The sequence below is a fragment of the Magallana gigas genome, chromosome 3 (genome assembly GCF_963853765.1).
Source record: "Magallana gigas chromosome 3, xbMagGiga1.1, whole genome shotgun sequence".
Classification (NCBI taxonomy): domain Eukaryota; kingdom Metazoa; phylum Mollusca; class Bivalvia; order Ostreida; family Ostreidae; genus Magallana; species Magallana gigas.
In genome coordinates this window covers 31,235,582-31,252,546 of record NC_088855.1, presented here as the reverse complement: position 1 = coordinate 31,252,546, position 16,965 = coordinate 31,235,582, and the positions used below count along the sequence as shown (strand labels likewise).

At 34.1% G+C, this 16,965-nt stretch overlaps 2 protein-coding genes across 3 annotated transcripts in view; one reads left to right on the top strand and one right to left on the bottom strand.

Annotated features, from left to right (window-relative positions):
* Positions 1–70: 70 nt before the first annotated feature.
* Positions 71–2,451, top strand: LOC105345316 (large ribosomal subunit protein bL20). The gene is made up of 5 exons (XM_011453429.4): positions 71–257; positions 468–578; positions 1,430–1,507; positions 1,680–1,745; positions 1,848–2,451. Exons 1-5 carry the CDS (start codon positions 141–143, stop codon positions 2,013–2,015), a joined length of 540 nt encoding a protein of 179 aa, XP_011451731.2. The 5' UTR covers positions 71–140; the 3' UTR covers positions 2,016–2,451.
* Positions 2,452–2,899: 448 nt separating this feature from the next.
* LOC105345318 (polyamine-transporting ATPase 13A3) overlaps positions 2,900–16,965 on the bottom strand; it is a 29,087-nt gene continuing 15,021 nt past the window's right edge. For both annotated transcript variants that reach the window (XM_034480662.2, XM_034480663.2), the window contains exons 7-29: positions 16,771–16,845; positions 16,457–16,526; positions 15,873–16,007; positions 15,479–15,545; positions 15,174–15,305; positions 14,753–14,941; positions 14,513–14,658; positions 13,921–14,121; positions 13,273–13,334; positions 12,889–13,033; positions 12,551–12,643; positions 11,760–12,034; positions 11,327–11,451; positions 10,710–10,987; positions 10,495–10,574; positions 10,249–10,401; positions 9,979–10,075; positions 9,483–9,555; positions 9,124–9,274; positions 8,357–8,502; positions 8,059–8,150; positions 7,709–7,792; positions 2,900–7,171 (exon numbers count right to left, since the gene is read on the bottom strand). In XM_034480662.2, the coding sequence (XP_034336553.2) occupies positions 6,584–7,171; positions 7,709–7,792; positions 8,059–8,150; positions 8,357–8,502; positions 9,124–9,274; positions 9,483–9,555; positions 9,979–10,075; positions 10,249–10,401; positions 10,495–10,574; positions 10,710–10,987; positions 11,327–11,451; positions 11,760–12,034; positions 12,551–12,643; positions 12,889–13,033; positions 13,273–13,334; positions 13,921–14,121; positions 14,513–14,658; positions 14,753–14,941; positions 15,174–15,305; positions 15,479–15,545; positions 15,873–16,007; positions 16,457–16,526; positions 16,771–16,845 (3,457 nt within the window). In that variant the 3' untranslated portion in view covers positions 2,900–6,583. The remainder of the gene's footprint in view (positions 7,172–7,708; positions 7,793–8,058; positions 8,151–8,356; positions 8,503–9,123; positions 9,275–9,482; positions 9,556–9,978; positions 10,076–10,248; positions 10,402–10,494; positions 10,575–10,709; positions 10,988–11,326; positions 11,452–11,759; positions 12,035–12,550; positions 12,644–12,888; positions 13,034–13,272; positions 13,335–13,920; positions 14,122–14,512; positions 14,659–14,752; positions 14,942–15,173; positions 15,306–15,478; positions 15,546–15,872; positions 16,008–16,456; positions 16,527–16,770; positions 16,846–16,965) is intronic.

Here is a 16,965-nt window from a genome sequence, read left to right as displayed (position 1 = left end):
ACAGATGTTTTAAAGTTATTAAAAGATAAATTTATATACCTATCACATTTTTGAACGACTTACCTAATAATAAAGTGAACAAACAGAAAGTACAAGATACCCTTGCAACGTGATAATCATAACAGAGAACATATATAAACATGGTTTTCTTGTCTCGTCAAGTGTACGGTAGACTTCATCGTCTCAGGAAAATGCATGAAGGAATTACGCATCCAGATCGAACCAACAAAAAGAACTTTATTTTCAGAATGACATGGGTTTGTAGTTGATGTTTTGACGAATTGGCCCGAATTTGCACTTGGTTCATACATTACTCTTGTATTCTCAATTGTATCTGTCATCAAGCCCTTTTTGTAATGTAGTATTTGAATGGAAATAATTATTTATATTTTATTACGGCAGCTGATGTGTAAAAAAGATCATTATAAACATATTTTATAGGTACATGTATATGGTGTATTTTTCAGCATTTTTATGGCAGAAGAAGGAACTGTTACACTATAGCCATTAGAGCAGCCCAGAAAATGTTACAAAGAGCTTCCAAAAACCGACATCAAAAGAAAATTAATATGAAAGCTGTGAGTATGAAGAATGTGTATAACATGTTTATGTTTGTAAATACATGTGTAGGTTTTATAGGTGCCGGTAATAAGACCAACATCCCAAGTTTTCTACCCCTGGCAGGAGTTAACCAACCTGTCAGTTCCAGGGTTTGGCACAGGACCAAATGTAACGGAATCAGAGAAGTAGTGGCAGATCAGACTGGGATTTGAACTTACTTGGGGCCCCCTTAATTTTCTATATTTAGGTGTTCTACCAACTAAGCGTTCTGAAGTCAGCAATCAAGCTGAATATAGTCATTATACGTCAGATTATGCTACTAAACACAGGGCATTGCCATTCTGAAATTGATTCTACTCCTCTCAATCTTCTGTATATTAAGTTATTTTTGGGTTAGAAATAAAATGCCAAACCTTGTACCAAAGGAGTACCTGGGAGAACCAAAACTTGGATGTTTCTGAGATATCTTTCAGTTAAATTCAAGTATGTTAATGATAATAATCAAATAATATTTCCTAGGCATTTGTCAGTGTGCACTCTTCTGACTTAGTATTTAAATTTTGAGTGGGTATTAAAATAAGAAGATAGTTGTTTTATTGCAATGTTGCATCTTAATTTTATTGAAAATAGATAGCATTTCAAGAAAGAAATAATCTAAGATTGTTAATTGAATACAGACGAAAAAGACTAATAATTGAACCCTAGTACATAAACTTTATACATTTTTAATCAAACTAAAAATATCAACAACACTGAGGATTAAAGTGTAATATAAAAAAATGCCCATCCATGTGTGATGTATGCTTTTTGGTTGATTTTTTTTTTTACATTCTATCTATTATTAAGTGTTTTGTGTTGATAATTTCAGCTGTGGGTCCAGCGTATTACAGCAGCATTACAAGAACACCAATTTGAATATACCCCATTCATGTCAGTCTTATCCGAGGTAAGATCTTTAGTATTTAATATATGTATCATATCCTAAATTTATCTTGCCTCATGCTTGTTAAAAGAAAATATATTTTTCTTTATAGTAGTCTTGTTCTGATCTAATTGAATACACAAAGAAATTGATCACTTTTACTTGTATCTTATTTCTGTGCAATATATATTTGCAGGCAGATGTCCAATTAAACAGAAAAGTCTTACACGACATATGTATATATGAACCAAGGACTTTTCAGGTATGATGTTGAAATTTATGTGTAACTTTGACATTCCATTTATTGATAAATTTGTGCCAAGACCAGGATTCTAACATTTGTATGAACTGCATTGTTTTACAGAGTCTGGTGGAGTTTGCTAAACAGAGATACAATGAAATGGGATTATATGACGCAGTGGCACCAGTTCCACCAGGAATCATGACTAGATCCATGTTTGAAAAAGGAGAAAAAATAAAAGCTAAACGAGAAATAAAGCGACAAAAACTAGGACAGAAAATCTTGAAGTAATGACTTTTTTCACTCAGGAGTTGGTACAAGAAGGGATTATTTACTGGCAGTGCATTGCCAGATTGGTGTGTTCTATACATTTGGAGCTGACAAGAACACTATATATAAAGTCAGAAATGACTGTAGTTTGTGAGACTATTATACAGCTTCCAATATTCAGCATTTGAAAGAAATTATAAAATGGCTGACAACAATTTCTCTGTTTGCTTGTCCTTTTCCATGTACCTGGAAATTCCTAGGGCTGATATTTCAGGTACTTGTTGAAATGTTACATGTTTGACAGTGCAGATAATACAGTGAGCTAACTTTATGTGTGTGAAAGTATTTGAGAATGTGAAATATTTTCTTTGACAAATATGTATGTATGCTTGTTTGTTTATGTATATTATACATGGTTGATATAATATTTCTTAGCATTAAAATGTCAAATACATTGTACAGTTTTCATTACTTGTTGATACCGGTATTAAAGAAATATATCCCACTCTGAAAAACATTATAAGGAATAAAACTCCATCAGTCTTAGAGATATCAATTTACTGTTTGGGGCAACTGCTAGGCGTATTTCTCAAATCTCTTCTTGGAATTTACCAACTGTCAACTAATATTTGTAAGGGATTAACTTGCTGCAACAGTTTGTTTATCAGAACTAAATGGTATATTACATGTACATGTATATTTCAGAGATTACAGAACCTTGGATGTTTAACAAATACTTCAATTGTACTAGTACGTAAAGAAGAACATGATACAAAGTATATGCAACACTTTGATTAATTGTAACTCTTCTATTTGCAAAGAAAAAATTCATATCTCTAGCATCAATTCATCCTCTTTATCCCATTTTTCTGAGAAATTAAGATATAAAGATATCAAAACAATACCTTGAGTAAAAATTTTATTATCAAACACAGCATTAAGAACAGAACTTAATTCATTTTATTTGCATTTCAATGTGCTCAGAACATGTAAACATGTAATAATGCTGCTCACCTAAAAAGAAATACCCGCTCCAACCACAGGGGCATCTTTTCCACTCTGCTCTCTTTGACATACCGTATATAATTACCGGTATATATAAATTATATGTCATAGAGAGCAGAGCAGATAAGATGCCCCTGTGCTTCAATATATTATATACATTCTTACAGAAAATGAGATTTCTTTTTTTTTAATCACAGTGATGGAGTAATTGATATAACAGATACAAAGCGTGTAATTGTATAACTGAATAGTTTAAATACTAGTTAATTAATCAAGGTTTGACAATGTTGTACCATCACCTCTTCTAGACAGAAATTCTTTTAACACAAGAAAACAGTATAAACGAGGAGCACAAAAATAACTAAGATTCAACAATGAGAAAGTACTGTGAAATCATTAAAATTCATGGTGGCTCAATTTTCGTGGTATTCGTTGGTAGCCCTCACCCATGAATTTACAACCTTGATAAAAACTTATTATAAAAGATTTATTTTTCCTGCTGAGACTGAAAACCGATGCATCATTAAATTACATCCCCACAAATAAGCAAAAAACTCACAATACCAGAAAATTGACCCCCATAAAATTAAATGCTTCCACGGTAACCAGTGAGCATATCTGTTTCACAAAAGCACTGACTTCTCTAATTTACCGGTATGCTCTATACATGATACATTACACACTCGCACACAAATAATCCAACAAAAACTATCAGTTACAAAAAAGGAATATGCAGGCAGTGATAAAAGCAAACACAACAATGGGCTGGTTTGACCAGCCGGAAGATCAATAGTGAACTACGTAAGTACAAGGGTACGGAAATAAATAAACACCTGGTAAAATAAAAAAGACTATAAAATGTAAACATTGGATCAGACACTGATAAATCATGAACAAGAAAATCAGGCTGAAGTCTAAAGACTTGTCTTGTTTTGCCTACCATCTATCTACATGCATGCATATACTAGTACATGTAGTGTAAAACAGATCAACACTAATTCTAAATTCTGATCCTAAATCAAATTTGAGCGTTTATTTTTTTGAGTCTGAGTGAAACAAAAATAAACCGAATTTATCAATATAACTTAGAGTTTGAGATAAAAAAAACAACAAATTACTAGTAATTAAAAATAAAAATTATACAAAACCAAAAAATTGGTGTGTAAATTAATACAGTAGTTTGAATCAAATGGTGTAGATTTAGTTTGACCACTTGCATTACAATCGTAAATATCTATGTTATCAGAAATGGTGGATGCCTTAATAAAATATCATATAAGAAAAATGCATACAATGTAAATAGCAAATTATAGAAATAATAATCATATAAATAGTGCAGATACCAACTGAAGGCAACATTTACAGTGTTATACAAGGCTGGGTGTACATAAAACAATCGATGAAAACTTTTGAACACAAAAGTGAAAACCATCAGATCATTTATTACAATATCTGAGTAAATAAAGACTTCCCTATTTATCTTACAAGACAGGATTTGATCCTTCTACTTTATATAATATTCTTACATTTCTACACATAAACAATTTATCTTACAAGGCAGGATTTTATCCTCCTATCAATAATATTCCTACATTTCTACATGTAAACAATTTCTTAATGATATACATGTACTGTATATAAGGAAATATTCGCCCCCGTTTTATTTTTGCCCCTTTCGCCTTTGTTATCAGCGAGCGAATTAAGGCTGGGCAAATTCCAATGTCTCAAATTATCTCTCTTAAAACATGACTGAGTATGAGCGAATTGAAGACAGGGAGAAACTGTTTGCACGTGTAGAAAGGCGAAAATTATATGGGGTGATAATAACCCTGTACACAGTATAATTTTGGCATTTCATAATCTGAGAAAACACAATGAATACTGTTTACTACATGTTTAGTTAAAAAAATAATTATTACATTTCATATTTAGTATCTCAATAATCTTAATACGTTGAATAATTTAATTACCATATATGTAGTCATCTTTTCACAACATCAAGATCAGAATAGAAATTTTATTTTTCACCTCTCAAATAGAGATGGTCAAGCAATAAGTAAAAATAGGCATACACAATAGTTTACATGTAAACAATTAAATTTACAGCCAAACAATTACTGCTCTACTACTAAACAACAAAGAATGAATTTCAAAATATAAATATACATGTTCTACCAAAAAAGCCTAATTTAGTCCGAACAGATTCTAAAAAATTATCTTTCAGTGAAAAAAATTATGAAATATTGGGAAAAACGTACATGGTATGTAAATTCTATCAAAAACAGCACCACAAGTATCATTTTAATCTATAGTCTGCCCCAAGATATCTATGCAGCAGATTTGGACGATTTTTAATAAAAATGCACATACATACGTATGAAAGAAATGCAACTGAAATCGATAAAAAGGAAAATATCTAATATATCTTCATCATGTTCATTAATTGACACATTATCATTTTTCACTCTTAAAAATTCACAAGAATGAAAACAGATTTCTTACAGAGATTTATAACAGGAAAAGTTTAAATCTTTTATCCAATCGGAAGTCACTCTGAATACCTCATACAATTTTTCAACCTTATCATCCGGGTACTTATGTCTGTTGCAATGCAAAATCCCGTAAACATTGTGTAGACCGTGTATTTAAACCTGACAAGATAGAGGGGGCATTTCAAAGGAGAAATCTTGAGACTTTTTCATACTACTGATGAACATCGTTTGAACCCTGAGGTATTTTAAATATTGAATGATTGAAGAAAAATGTGCTGCATAAATATCTTGGGACAGAATATAGTGATTTTTTAAAAACATAATGCTGCATGTAAACTCCATCATGGGAAGAATGGTATGTTTGGCTCTTGAAGTGAACTAAAAGCTACGATCAACAAAGAATACTTTGTTTAAAAAGGCAAAATTGAGATCATATTAATTTGAATCTGTGACACAACAAAATCTACAAAAATATAATTTGATGAATACAGAAGAACTGTATCACCAGTTTCTTTGGATAAGTACAATAGATTTTGACAAGTGATTTTTTTTTGGTAAAAATTGACTTAGAGATTGAAAATGTGAACAACAGCAAGATTGGGAGAGAATACTGAATGCCCAATTCAAATATCTACATATTGTATATTGTATCATTAACTGTATAAATGGCAGTCCAATTTGTACAAATACTATTAATTCTAGAATGACATTGACCTTGGATCCCTATATGTGGGTAGGTCAAGGACAAGGTATGTAAAGTTTGATTTTTGAAAGAAACAGAACTGAAAAGTGAATTTGAAGTTTCCCCCGACCTGAAATCAGAATCATAGTGGATTGCATAGTACCGGTAGATATAAAGACAACACTGGAAATAGGACTTGTTGTACAGATAAAAACATTACATTTTAAGCATTTCTAGATTTTCATGGGCATAGATTGTTCTAAATTTCTATTTTCTAAAAATTTGTAAAAATACTAAATACATTTTTTTTTACTTTCATATACATGTATAAATTATACTAATTACATTCTATCTTCAAATAATTTAATAGTATGAAAAATCTGTGAACATTATATAGGTATTTTTTTTCACTAAGAGTTTATGGGATCCAACATCTTTTTCCTGTCCGGGGGTGGATCAAGGAGAGGAATTGCATTGGAACTGTTAGATATTTGGTCTCTGGATCTTGCATGAGCGAGAGAAGTGATTTCATCAGACAGAATACTGTCCTCGTTCCCTGGAACAAAACCTAGCTTCCCATTGGCATCCGATTCACTGAGTGTCCTCACCTTCTGACTAGTCTTAACAGGGCCTGGTGCGTCATTAGGTTCACCATTAGCGATGCAGGGTAGAGATCCTTGATTCACCGAGAATTTACCCACATTCGTTAGTTGTTGGTTGGGTGGTGCTATCTTGCTAGATGATACGGAAACGAGGCTCTTGACATCTGATTCAGAATCGGAGAGACAGTAAAGACTACCATCGTGGTTTGAACTGATGCTGACTAACCGCGTGTACCCATTAGCCATGCCTCCTTGTGATGATTCTATTGGTGGCCAGTCCGGATTCTCAGTTATTTCCCTTTCGATTGTTTTATACTTCACTTCTGTGTGGTGGAAACAATTGTCAATAAATCGTGAAAATTTGCTTCGTAAATATGGATTGTCAAGCAGGTATGTCTGCAAGTAAAGGAAAGATAATACATGTACTATTATACTGTCTAATAAAGGCCATTAGGACAAAAAAAAATTAAGTTCAATATCACTGCACATTCTTTAACCAAAAAGCACTCAATGGGTTAGCTTTTAAGTAAATAGATTAAGGGGAGAGAAAAGGGGTTCAAAATGAGATTTTACAGCAGACTGCTTAAACCTTGACATCTGAAAACAAAATTGGTCCAAGTTCACAACACACTCCTTACCAACAGGCAGTCCTTGATAGAAACTGAGCCATATTGGAGAAAATAAACTCATAAAGAAAGAAATTCTTTCACAAAGGTCTTGGTCCAAACTCATTGCCTATATTTACCCAACAAGTACAGGTAATCTTTATTTAAGAAGTATGCAAAAAGTTAAGTGAAGGGAGAGAAAAAATGATTAGGGCAAGTGATGTCAGATGGACAAATAGATCTTTTACTATTGGGCAATTGCTGCATGGGGTTCTTATAAGATTTCATGTATCACCATGTTCCAAAGATATATCTCCAATATTCCTACCTCAATCAGCACAGACAGTAAGAAGTTGGCAGCAGCTATCCCTAGATACAGCAGGCGATAGCTCACCTGTTCCGGCGGACGAAGCTGTAATCAAACACAGGAAACACATTTTGAAACATTACCTAAACTTGCAGCTTATATATTACGGCATGCTAATAATGATTTGTTGTCATTAATGTGAATAAACTTAAAAAGTAATTCATTAAAACATTAAAAAGGTAGCCAATGAATATAAGACATTTGTATTGAAAACACAGATTCAATACATGTCTATGCTTGTATAAGACTGTGACTTTGATCTTGCACAACTTGAACAAAAGTTGCTGAGATATTGATAAGATTTGACTTGCCTCCATGAGGTTTTTAAATCCTTCGGGTTCAGGGTAAATTGTGACCCATACAGTTGTTAAAAAGCAAACAATCACATTTGCTAGAAACCAATCTACAATACAAATCAAATACCATTTCCATCAAATTCAAAGAAAAAACATAAAATAAATGTATATGTTCCTGTACTTCTTCAAATGGGCAAACGTATTACAATATGAAAACTTACAGTGAATGGCAGACATCCTTTTTAAATATTTCAACAAACATATCAAACTTTTTAATGAGCAAAAGTACATGTAAGACAATATGAGAACTTACAATTGGTAAACATGTTTTTCCGATACGGATATCCTCTGGCAAAAGTGACAGCCAAAATGATGTACTGATAGGTGGAGATGGAGAAAACAGCGGTGTTCTCATAGCTCCAGTAGTCATCATCAGGGTTCTCCTCAAAAGGTTCAAACCTGCAGCAATGTTATACACTGAATGAGTCAAGTACATGTATCAAATTCATGCTAATCCATTACTGCGTACGCAGCAATCAAATACATGTAAATCCTCTACTTTGATGCGAAAACAGTGGATTTTATTTTGCTTTCTTGTGCAAGAATTTAGCAAATTATCTAAACAACTTATTGTCATTACAAAGGATTTTTAAAAAGAAGATGAAAATCTTTTTTTTGGAACAAAAAGTGATGACCATTCAGTCTCATCTTCATTCCAATGTCTAATCGTAATCTGAAACTGTAGATTCCTAATTAATCGCAACGAATTAATATTAGCGTAAAATTGCGAGACGGGCATCTCGCGGATTTTAAATTCTCAATCTTATTATTTGGATAGATATAAACTTAATGGTTCATGATAAAAATTTGGTGTTTGCAATTTTATATTTGATGCAAAATACCTGTAGTTGAATTGCGAAATTAAGTTTTCGCGTAAATAAGGATTCAACAGTAAATAAGCCAGCAGAAAATAAAAATGATGTTATTTTTGTTCAATATGTGCTTAGAAAATTTTTGTAATTAAAAATTTGATCCATTTGTTCCAATACAGTGATCTTCCCACTGCTAAGTTTTACTCACCACGGCTGGGCTTTGATGTGGAGGAAGCAGAAGGTCTGTGCGGCTGCCTGGATGATCATCTGTAGCACCAGGGACATGATGGGGAAGATGTTGGTCAGGCTGATAGGAGGAGGCTCCTTGGCCAGCTCTGGATACGGATGAGTTCTTCCAACTGTGAACACACATCAAAGATCAAATTCATAATTTCTTGTAGCTGATGTTTACAAAATTTATTATGATAAAGATTCCACTGAAAGTACTGATGGTAGCTGATACATATACATGTATATATTTGTATATTTACATGTCAACTTTTCTCCTTTAATTAAGAGTATTTGGGAAAAAAAGTCCTTTTTACAGGAAAACCACCAGCAACTTACATGTAATACTGAGAGTTGACAAGAGGAACAAGTCAATGTACAGGAATTCTGGATCCGTCAAGCTCGCTGATATCTGCATAAAAAACAAGATATCTGTGAGCTAATGCTCACTAAAGATGCCCCTGCTGTGATGTGAATATACAAAATAAACAAAGTCAACATTTAACAGGAAGTTGACACCAAGTTTGTTGAAAAAAATGAATCCAACCATATCACATGCCTTAACAAAGAGTGTGTTAGAATTTCAAGTATCTGCGATTAAGAGTTGCTGAGAAATCTGTGACAAAAATTTGTTCAAAAATTGAGGCTTAAAAAACACCCAAGGGTAAAACAGCATACCCCCCCCCCCATCCATTGGAACGGGGGTATAATGAGAAACCTTTCATTTCACTGATTTACATTGATTGGTCTTTAAACCTCTTTCATTGCTTTTGACTTCTTTTTTTTTGACAAAAGACAAAACACATGACATAGTGGGTGTTATTCAGTTACTTACATAGTACAAAATGGACACAGACACAAATTGGGTCAAGCTGTAACAGGCCATGTACTTGAATATACCATATGAAGTCACCAAAGCTGCTCTCCCTTGTCTGTGAAAATAAAAATCATTAAAATGAATAAATTTAGATACTAGAATCTTTTTAGATATAAATAAAGAGTTAGAATATACAGTATATGGGAATACATAATTTTAAGTTTTTTTTAAGCTAAAAGTTTACATGATTGTCATTCATATATATTAAGTATTTAGTATAGTGTTTACCTGATTACATTGGGGACACACTCGATGTTGGGGACTTTGGAGGTGAAAGGTGAGGCGACCGATGCCTCAGCCTCAGACAGGGAGATCCCGGCGTGGGCCATCTTGAGGGCCCCACAGTCATTGGCCCCATCCCCACACATACCAACATAGTACCTGAAATCACAATGTTTCATCTTCTTTATAAAATCACATCTATTTCTGTTTACCATTATACCTCCAACATGTTTCATCTTTGCGAACACTTACCCAAGATTCTGCAGTAATTCAACAAGTTGACCTTTTTGCTCGGGAGACATTCTAGCAAATACAGTTCCTTTAACAGCAATCTACACATAAAAAATGATAGGCAAATGAACTTTAACTTCATAAACAAACATAAATTCTTTAATTAAACCAATTCAGTGGTAATGGCAATACACTTCTATAACCATCAGTGATATCCCAGTCCATGTTATATTCACCTTGTCTAAGATCTCGGGATAGTGTTGCTGCAATACAGACCAGGACTTTCCCTCAACAGCAAAGTGGAACACCTGGTCCAACTCCTCAATCTGGATCAAACTCCCGGATCCACCCCCTTTCACCTCCTCCACCGGTTTCGTCTTGTCGTCTGCGTACACAAAGTTCAGTGCAGGCTTGTTGTCCTTGGCAACAGCAGCCTCCACTAGTATGATCTGGTCAGCTGCTTCCACCATACGACACTCCCGGGCAACACTAATGGCAGTCAATAGATTGTCACCTAGTGACAAAAAAAAATAGCCCCGAATAATGTTAATAACACTCCTTGGCAATGCCAATAGTGGTAAAAAGAAATATGTATCCACATAATCATTCTACACACATAATGAAATAATCATGTAATAAAAAATATATAAGACAACACATTAATTAACAGATTTTTGCTATGGTAGCTCTTTTTCTTAAACATTTTTTCATTTGTTTTATCTGTATTATGCATGGGTCTGTATATAAAGGTCTCAAAGTACCGGTACACTTTTGTGAAAATGTATAACATACCGGTACATAATAGATACAGAATTTAATGTCAAATATCACACAAAAACCCCCTTGAACTCACCTGTGACCATGATACACCTGATGTTGGCCTCCCTCAGCTCCTTAATTACGGGCGTGGTCTCTGGCTTCAGTTTGTTCTCCATCACAATCAGACCCACAAAGTTAAGGTTCTTCTCCACCTGCTCCCTACAGAGACAATGCCACAATTAATACTGAAGTTGTACTTATCATCCTTGACTGTCTATCATTTCAATGCTTTGAGCAGTACTCTTGAATCATCAAAATTCATGGTGGCTCAATTTTTGACCATTTTATAGCAATCTTTCACTCACAAATTAATATCCCTATCAAACTATGACATGCACATTTTCTTTTCTTAGTATGCAACAAACAAACATAATTTTAGTGCGAAAAATCACATGCTGTCTTCCAGTCAAAAGGATGATATATACATGTATATTTTCCAGTTGAAAAAAAGATTAAGTCAAACAAACCTTGGTATTCTTTGAACTTTGACATAATTGATTTTAGGAGGTAATTCCTTCCACGCCATTGCAATCACCCTGTAACCATGTTTGGTAAAGGACATCAGCTTTTCCTGGAAATCTGGAGGAACAGTTTCCGGCTTGCAGAGGGAGGCTATCATTTCCGGGGCACCTTTTGTGTACAGTTCAAAGTTCTGTCCGTTTAACTTTCTGGATACCACAGACATTCTTTGAAGTCCAGAGGAAAATGTAAACTGCCTGATTACTCCATACTGAAGTTCATCCTGTGGTGCATGTAAATCAAACCAAAAACCTTTAGTGGAACTAACACAACATTTGAAGCCAGGAATCAAGGCCATATAATGATCTTCATATACTTTAAACATTGCTAAAAATATGAAAATTAGTAACCAAACTGTTACTTTATATTAGGTAAACCACAAATTATCAGTCAAATTGTGACATGTACTTAAAAAGTCACAACATTATTACATGTAGTCAAATTATGATTTTCCAGGTAAGTCACAAACAAATTAGTCAAGATACAACTTGACTTACCCATATGACTTCAATATATCAGAAGCTAAATAGTTAAAGAACAATGTAAAAGCATAATTCTAACCAAACACAGACACTTCCCACTCCAATTAATGAAATACACCAATTATTTTAAAAAAATCTTTAAAAAGTCTTACATGTAACATTCCTGTAAAGATCTATAGAGCTCATCAAGGCATCAAGCCTAAACAACATCAACCTTTAGCCTCTATCTTATCTGACGGTGAGGGGGGGTGGATTACCTTGGACCTGAGGGGTGAGGACGACCCTGGGTACACCACGGTAGGGACCATCATGTCGAACCTGCTGCCTTCCTCTCCCGGCTCCTCCAACATCTACAATCATCACACCAATATTTACACACCAAATACACCCTTAGAATATCATTACGTATATGTAAATTCATATTCACTAACTCTCATAAAATTTTATTCCTCAGACAAGCTCTTAGTGCTTAAATCTATAATTCTATACATGTACAAAGAATTCAAGAGAACATCAATACAAAACTTGAAGAATTTCATTGCTATAAGACTCAGTAAGTTTGAGCTGATGTTTTAATGTTGATGTGACATATTACCCAGCCAAGGCTGTTGAACATGATGACGTCTAGAGGGTCCCCGGCGATGTTATTGTCTATGATGGTCAGAGAGTGACAGGTGGCCATTCCCACCAGGAGGGGACTAGGTTGTAACAGACTAGGGTCCAACCCTTCCTCACAGAAACTGTCCACATGGAGAAAACATTTCAAATTTTAACTCCACTTTTACTGTATAATGTATTTGATCAGCTTTTTCTGTTATTAAGCTTTGTCCTCTTGCTGTTCCTTAAATATTCTTTCCAATTGCACATGCAAGTGAAATGATTAAAGAATTTTATTGTAAGCAAGTTACTATCAGGAATAGACACGTACAAAGCTTGACACAAATGACCAAACCCGTTTTGAGTGGTAAATTGTAAATACCTGCTGTTGCTAGTTGGAATGACTCCTTGCATCATAAGGCCGTCTTCTGTCAAAGTCCCTGTCTGCAATAACATGGGCAAATTTTCATATGAGGAATTTTTATTACTGAATTATGAAATATTCAAATACTCTGGAATCATTAGAATTCGCGGTGGCTCAATTTTTGTGGTATTCATGAATAACCCTCACCAACAAATTTACATCCTCAACAATAACAAAAATTTCAAATAGTTAGCTTTTTTATTGAAATGGAAAACTGATGCATCCACTAAGTAACATCCACACAAATATATAAAAATCCCACAATCCACGAAAATTGAACCGCAAATGTAAATGATTTCACAGTATACTGCAGAACATAACACTGAATGTTTCAATGAGCCGTTGTATATTCATTTAATCTAAATTGAGGTAATTCAATACATGTATTATATTAATTATCCTAAATTAATTTAAAAAATAAAGCATCTCATACACATAGTAATTAAAATTTGCAGTAATAAAGATCAAAATTTGCACTTTATTTTTTTAATGGTTTCTTCAACAGGTTTGCATCATTAATTTTCTAATAAGTTTTTGTGCACATGTATAACAGTTCACTTCTGGATAACTACCAAAGCATTTGTGTGGCCAGTGTCTATTAATTACCTTATCAAAACAGACAGCATTGATTCCTCCACACACATTGATGCTGCGGGGACTGATACAGTAGATCTCGTGGCTCTTGAGTCGCCGCTGAGCGAACACGATCCCCACGGTCAGCGCGGCAGGCAGGGCAGGGGGTACAGCGATGGTAATGATGTCCAGTGCATGCAGGATGATGTCTGAAACATCTTCTCCATTATGCACCTGTCACAATAAAATTCTCTTATGTAACACTTTTTTAACGGCATACTGTCTGTTGCAATTTACACTCTTGTCTCGAAGCTAACATCTTTACAATACATGTGTATAATTGATTATCATAAAATTTAAAACATATTTTTTTTATTATCCAACTAAATGTACCAAGTACTGTAACAATACGTATATTACACTAAATCAACTGAAACTGAACGATATACTGTTTTAAGACCAAGCTACATGTATTATTCAAGACAATACTGATAATTGATATCTCTTTTGATACAACTTTGTTAGAAACCAATCTTTTGATAATGTGATAAGGCAACAAAGGAAAAGTTGACCCTGTATGCAGTAGTCATTTTAAACATGCACAAAACATCATGGATGATCTTACCTCCAAAACGATAGTGTAGATGAATCCCATGCCAGCAATGATGGCTAAAACTCCGACAAAAATGTAGGTGTCTCTCTCAAACTTAAAATCTGCCGGCTTTGGGTACATGATGGATCTGACTAGCTCTCCTTTGGAGGTGGAAAACCCTAAAAGTTGAGCAAAAACATGAAAACAACATCTATAAAATAGCATACTACATATTACACCACAACTTCCATATAGAGACAACTTTTTTGTTACCTGTTCTGATGACGACAGCTTTGACCTTTTGGTTTCCGTAGAAACGGGTTTGAATGACCTCGGTTCCGCAAAACAGGACGTGTTTGGCATGATCCTTCATATTGAACTTCATATCTGAGTGATCTGATTGGTTAGCTGTGGGTCCTGCAGGGTTAGGCAAAGGGGTCTTTGTAATTGGTACACTCTCCCCTACACAAAATAAAATCACCAAAAATAATTCCCTTTTCCATCTTTACTCTATCACAATTCTAGTCTGATGCAACTTGCAAGAAAGGACCTCTTCAAATGTGTTGGGTCCAGGAAAATGTATACATACAACAGTACCTACAGTGTAAGCTGTTAACAAATGTAGAGTACAAGTTAACATTGATACATATGTACACTTGCTTCATGTTTATTTAGTCTATGCAACGATACCCACCAGTGAGCATGCTCTCGTTCACGATACAGTTCCCTGTTAACAGCACAGCGTCACACTGCATGACACAGCCTCGTCTTGGTATCTCGATGATGTCACCCGGAACGAGATCATCAGAGTGAATCTCAACAAACTCTGTCAACAAACAATTCATAACATTACCTAGTTAACAATGAACTGAATTCATAATTAAACTCACAAACTCAGTCAACAAATAAATGTTTAAAAATACCGGTAAGAGCATATGTTAGATGTATGAGTAAATTTAATTCCTGAGTTAACTAAAACTGGGTTTGTTGTACACTCACCATCGTTCTCCCTGCAAACACTGACTAGTGTAGATGACTGGATTGTGTTTCTGAGAGCCCTTTGCATCTGTCAACAAATATATCAATACCATGACACAAGACCAGTATTTTATTCTGATGTTTATATTATACTGGTATGTACCAATAGGTTAAATTTCTGTCTTTTCTATATCCTTGTTCTCATGTTATATACTGTACTTGATTTGAAAAAAAAAGCTTTCTAAAAGCAAATTTGACCTTTGTTTCATGTTTGTTAGCCATAATTTTAAATATAATTTAACCCTTTTGGTAGTACCGGTAATAGAAATAACAAAATATCTAAAGTCTTTCACCCCGTGGGTGTGAAATCAAAAGGTACTTCAATAAAATAAAATATGCAGTGTAATGCGCTTACTTTTCGGGTTTGGTAAATGGAGACAATGATCGAGAGACTTGAGAGGAAGACAATACAGGAGGCATAGATTTCATACTCATCAGAAAACCAGACCGAGGCACTGAAAGCTTGGAACACATAGAACGGTGATAAAGCCTGCAATCAGAACAGAGGCAAATAAGACCATGTGTGCTTTTAAAGATATCCTATTGTACATGTATTTAGGTTTGCTAACCTCATAAAAAGTCTACACATGTATTCCAGTGATATAAGGCCTTAATGACCATATGAGTAGAAGCAATCTTCTCCAAAGTAAGATAGTGTTGAAATTCTACATGTATCAAATATAGCTCATAGCAGAAATATGCTTAGCTTCTTCATGTTTATGTACAAGCAAGATTGGAAATATTGCACTTTCAGACACCAGAAGATATCGAAATTGTAAAAAGGCCAATTGTCTATTTTTCCTCCTAGCATTTTTGACTGATTTTTCCCTTGTTAGTACAATAAATAGTTAATATGTTTACATATTGTACAATGATATTACATATCGTTTAGATCAATTAGAAAAAAAAATTAATGTTGACATGCATGAAAATATTTACCTCTTTGAACAAAAGGTATAGAATAGGTTTGACATGAACAGCAATGGAATTAGCACCATAAGTAACTCGTCTGTTGAAAAAGAAAAAAAAACATCTCTAAATAGTGTATAATCTAACAATTCCCTACAAATATACTCATTACTTAATTTGTAATTACATTTTGTTTCAAAATTTCAAAATTTAGGCATCAATAAACTCCACTCTAGGCATCATTGAACATGGTCCTGCATTTTGCAATTTGTTAAAAAAAATTCTAAACTTATGGCATTGTTGAACTCTACTCTGATTATTTAATCCTGGTCTCTCCACATTACCTGCGACATTGTTCTGCTACAGACAGACCCTGCAACCTGTGGAACTGTGAACAGCTCATATCATCCTCCAGACCTCTGTAAGATTAAAAAAAAAGATCTGACCATTTTGAGGTCTGTAGATAAAAAGGTCAAACATTATTACATCTGACCATTTGGAGGTGAGAAAACAGTCTGTCACTTATATCTTCTTTCATG

Bases quoted from the DNA above. Each gene is read 5' to 3' on its own strand.
- LOC105345316 (XM_011453429.4), top strand. From the start codon at position 141: ATGGTTTTCTTGTCTCGTCAAGTGTACGGTAGACTTCATCGTCTCAGG. The intron at 579-1,429 runs GTGAGTATGAAG...TGATAATTTCAG, and splicing joins AGAAAATTAATATGAAAGCT to CTGTGGGTCCAGCGTATTAC. The intron at 1,508-1,679 runs GTAAGATCTTTA...ATATATTTGCAG, and splicing joins TCATGTCAGTCTTATCCGAG to GCAGATGTCCAATTAAACAG.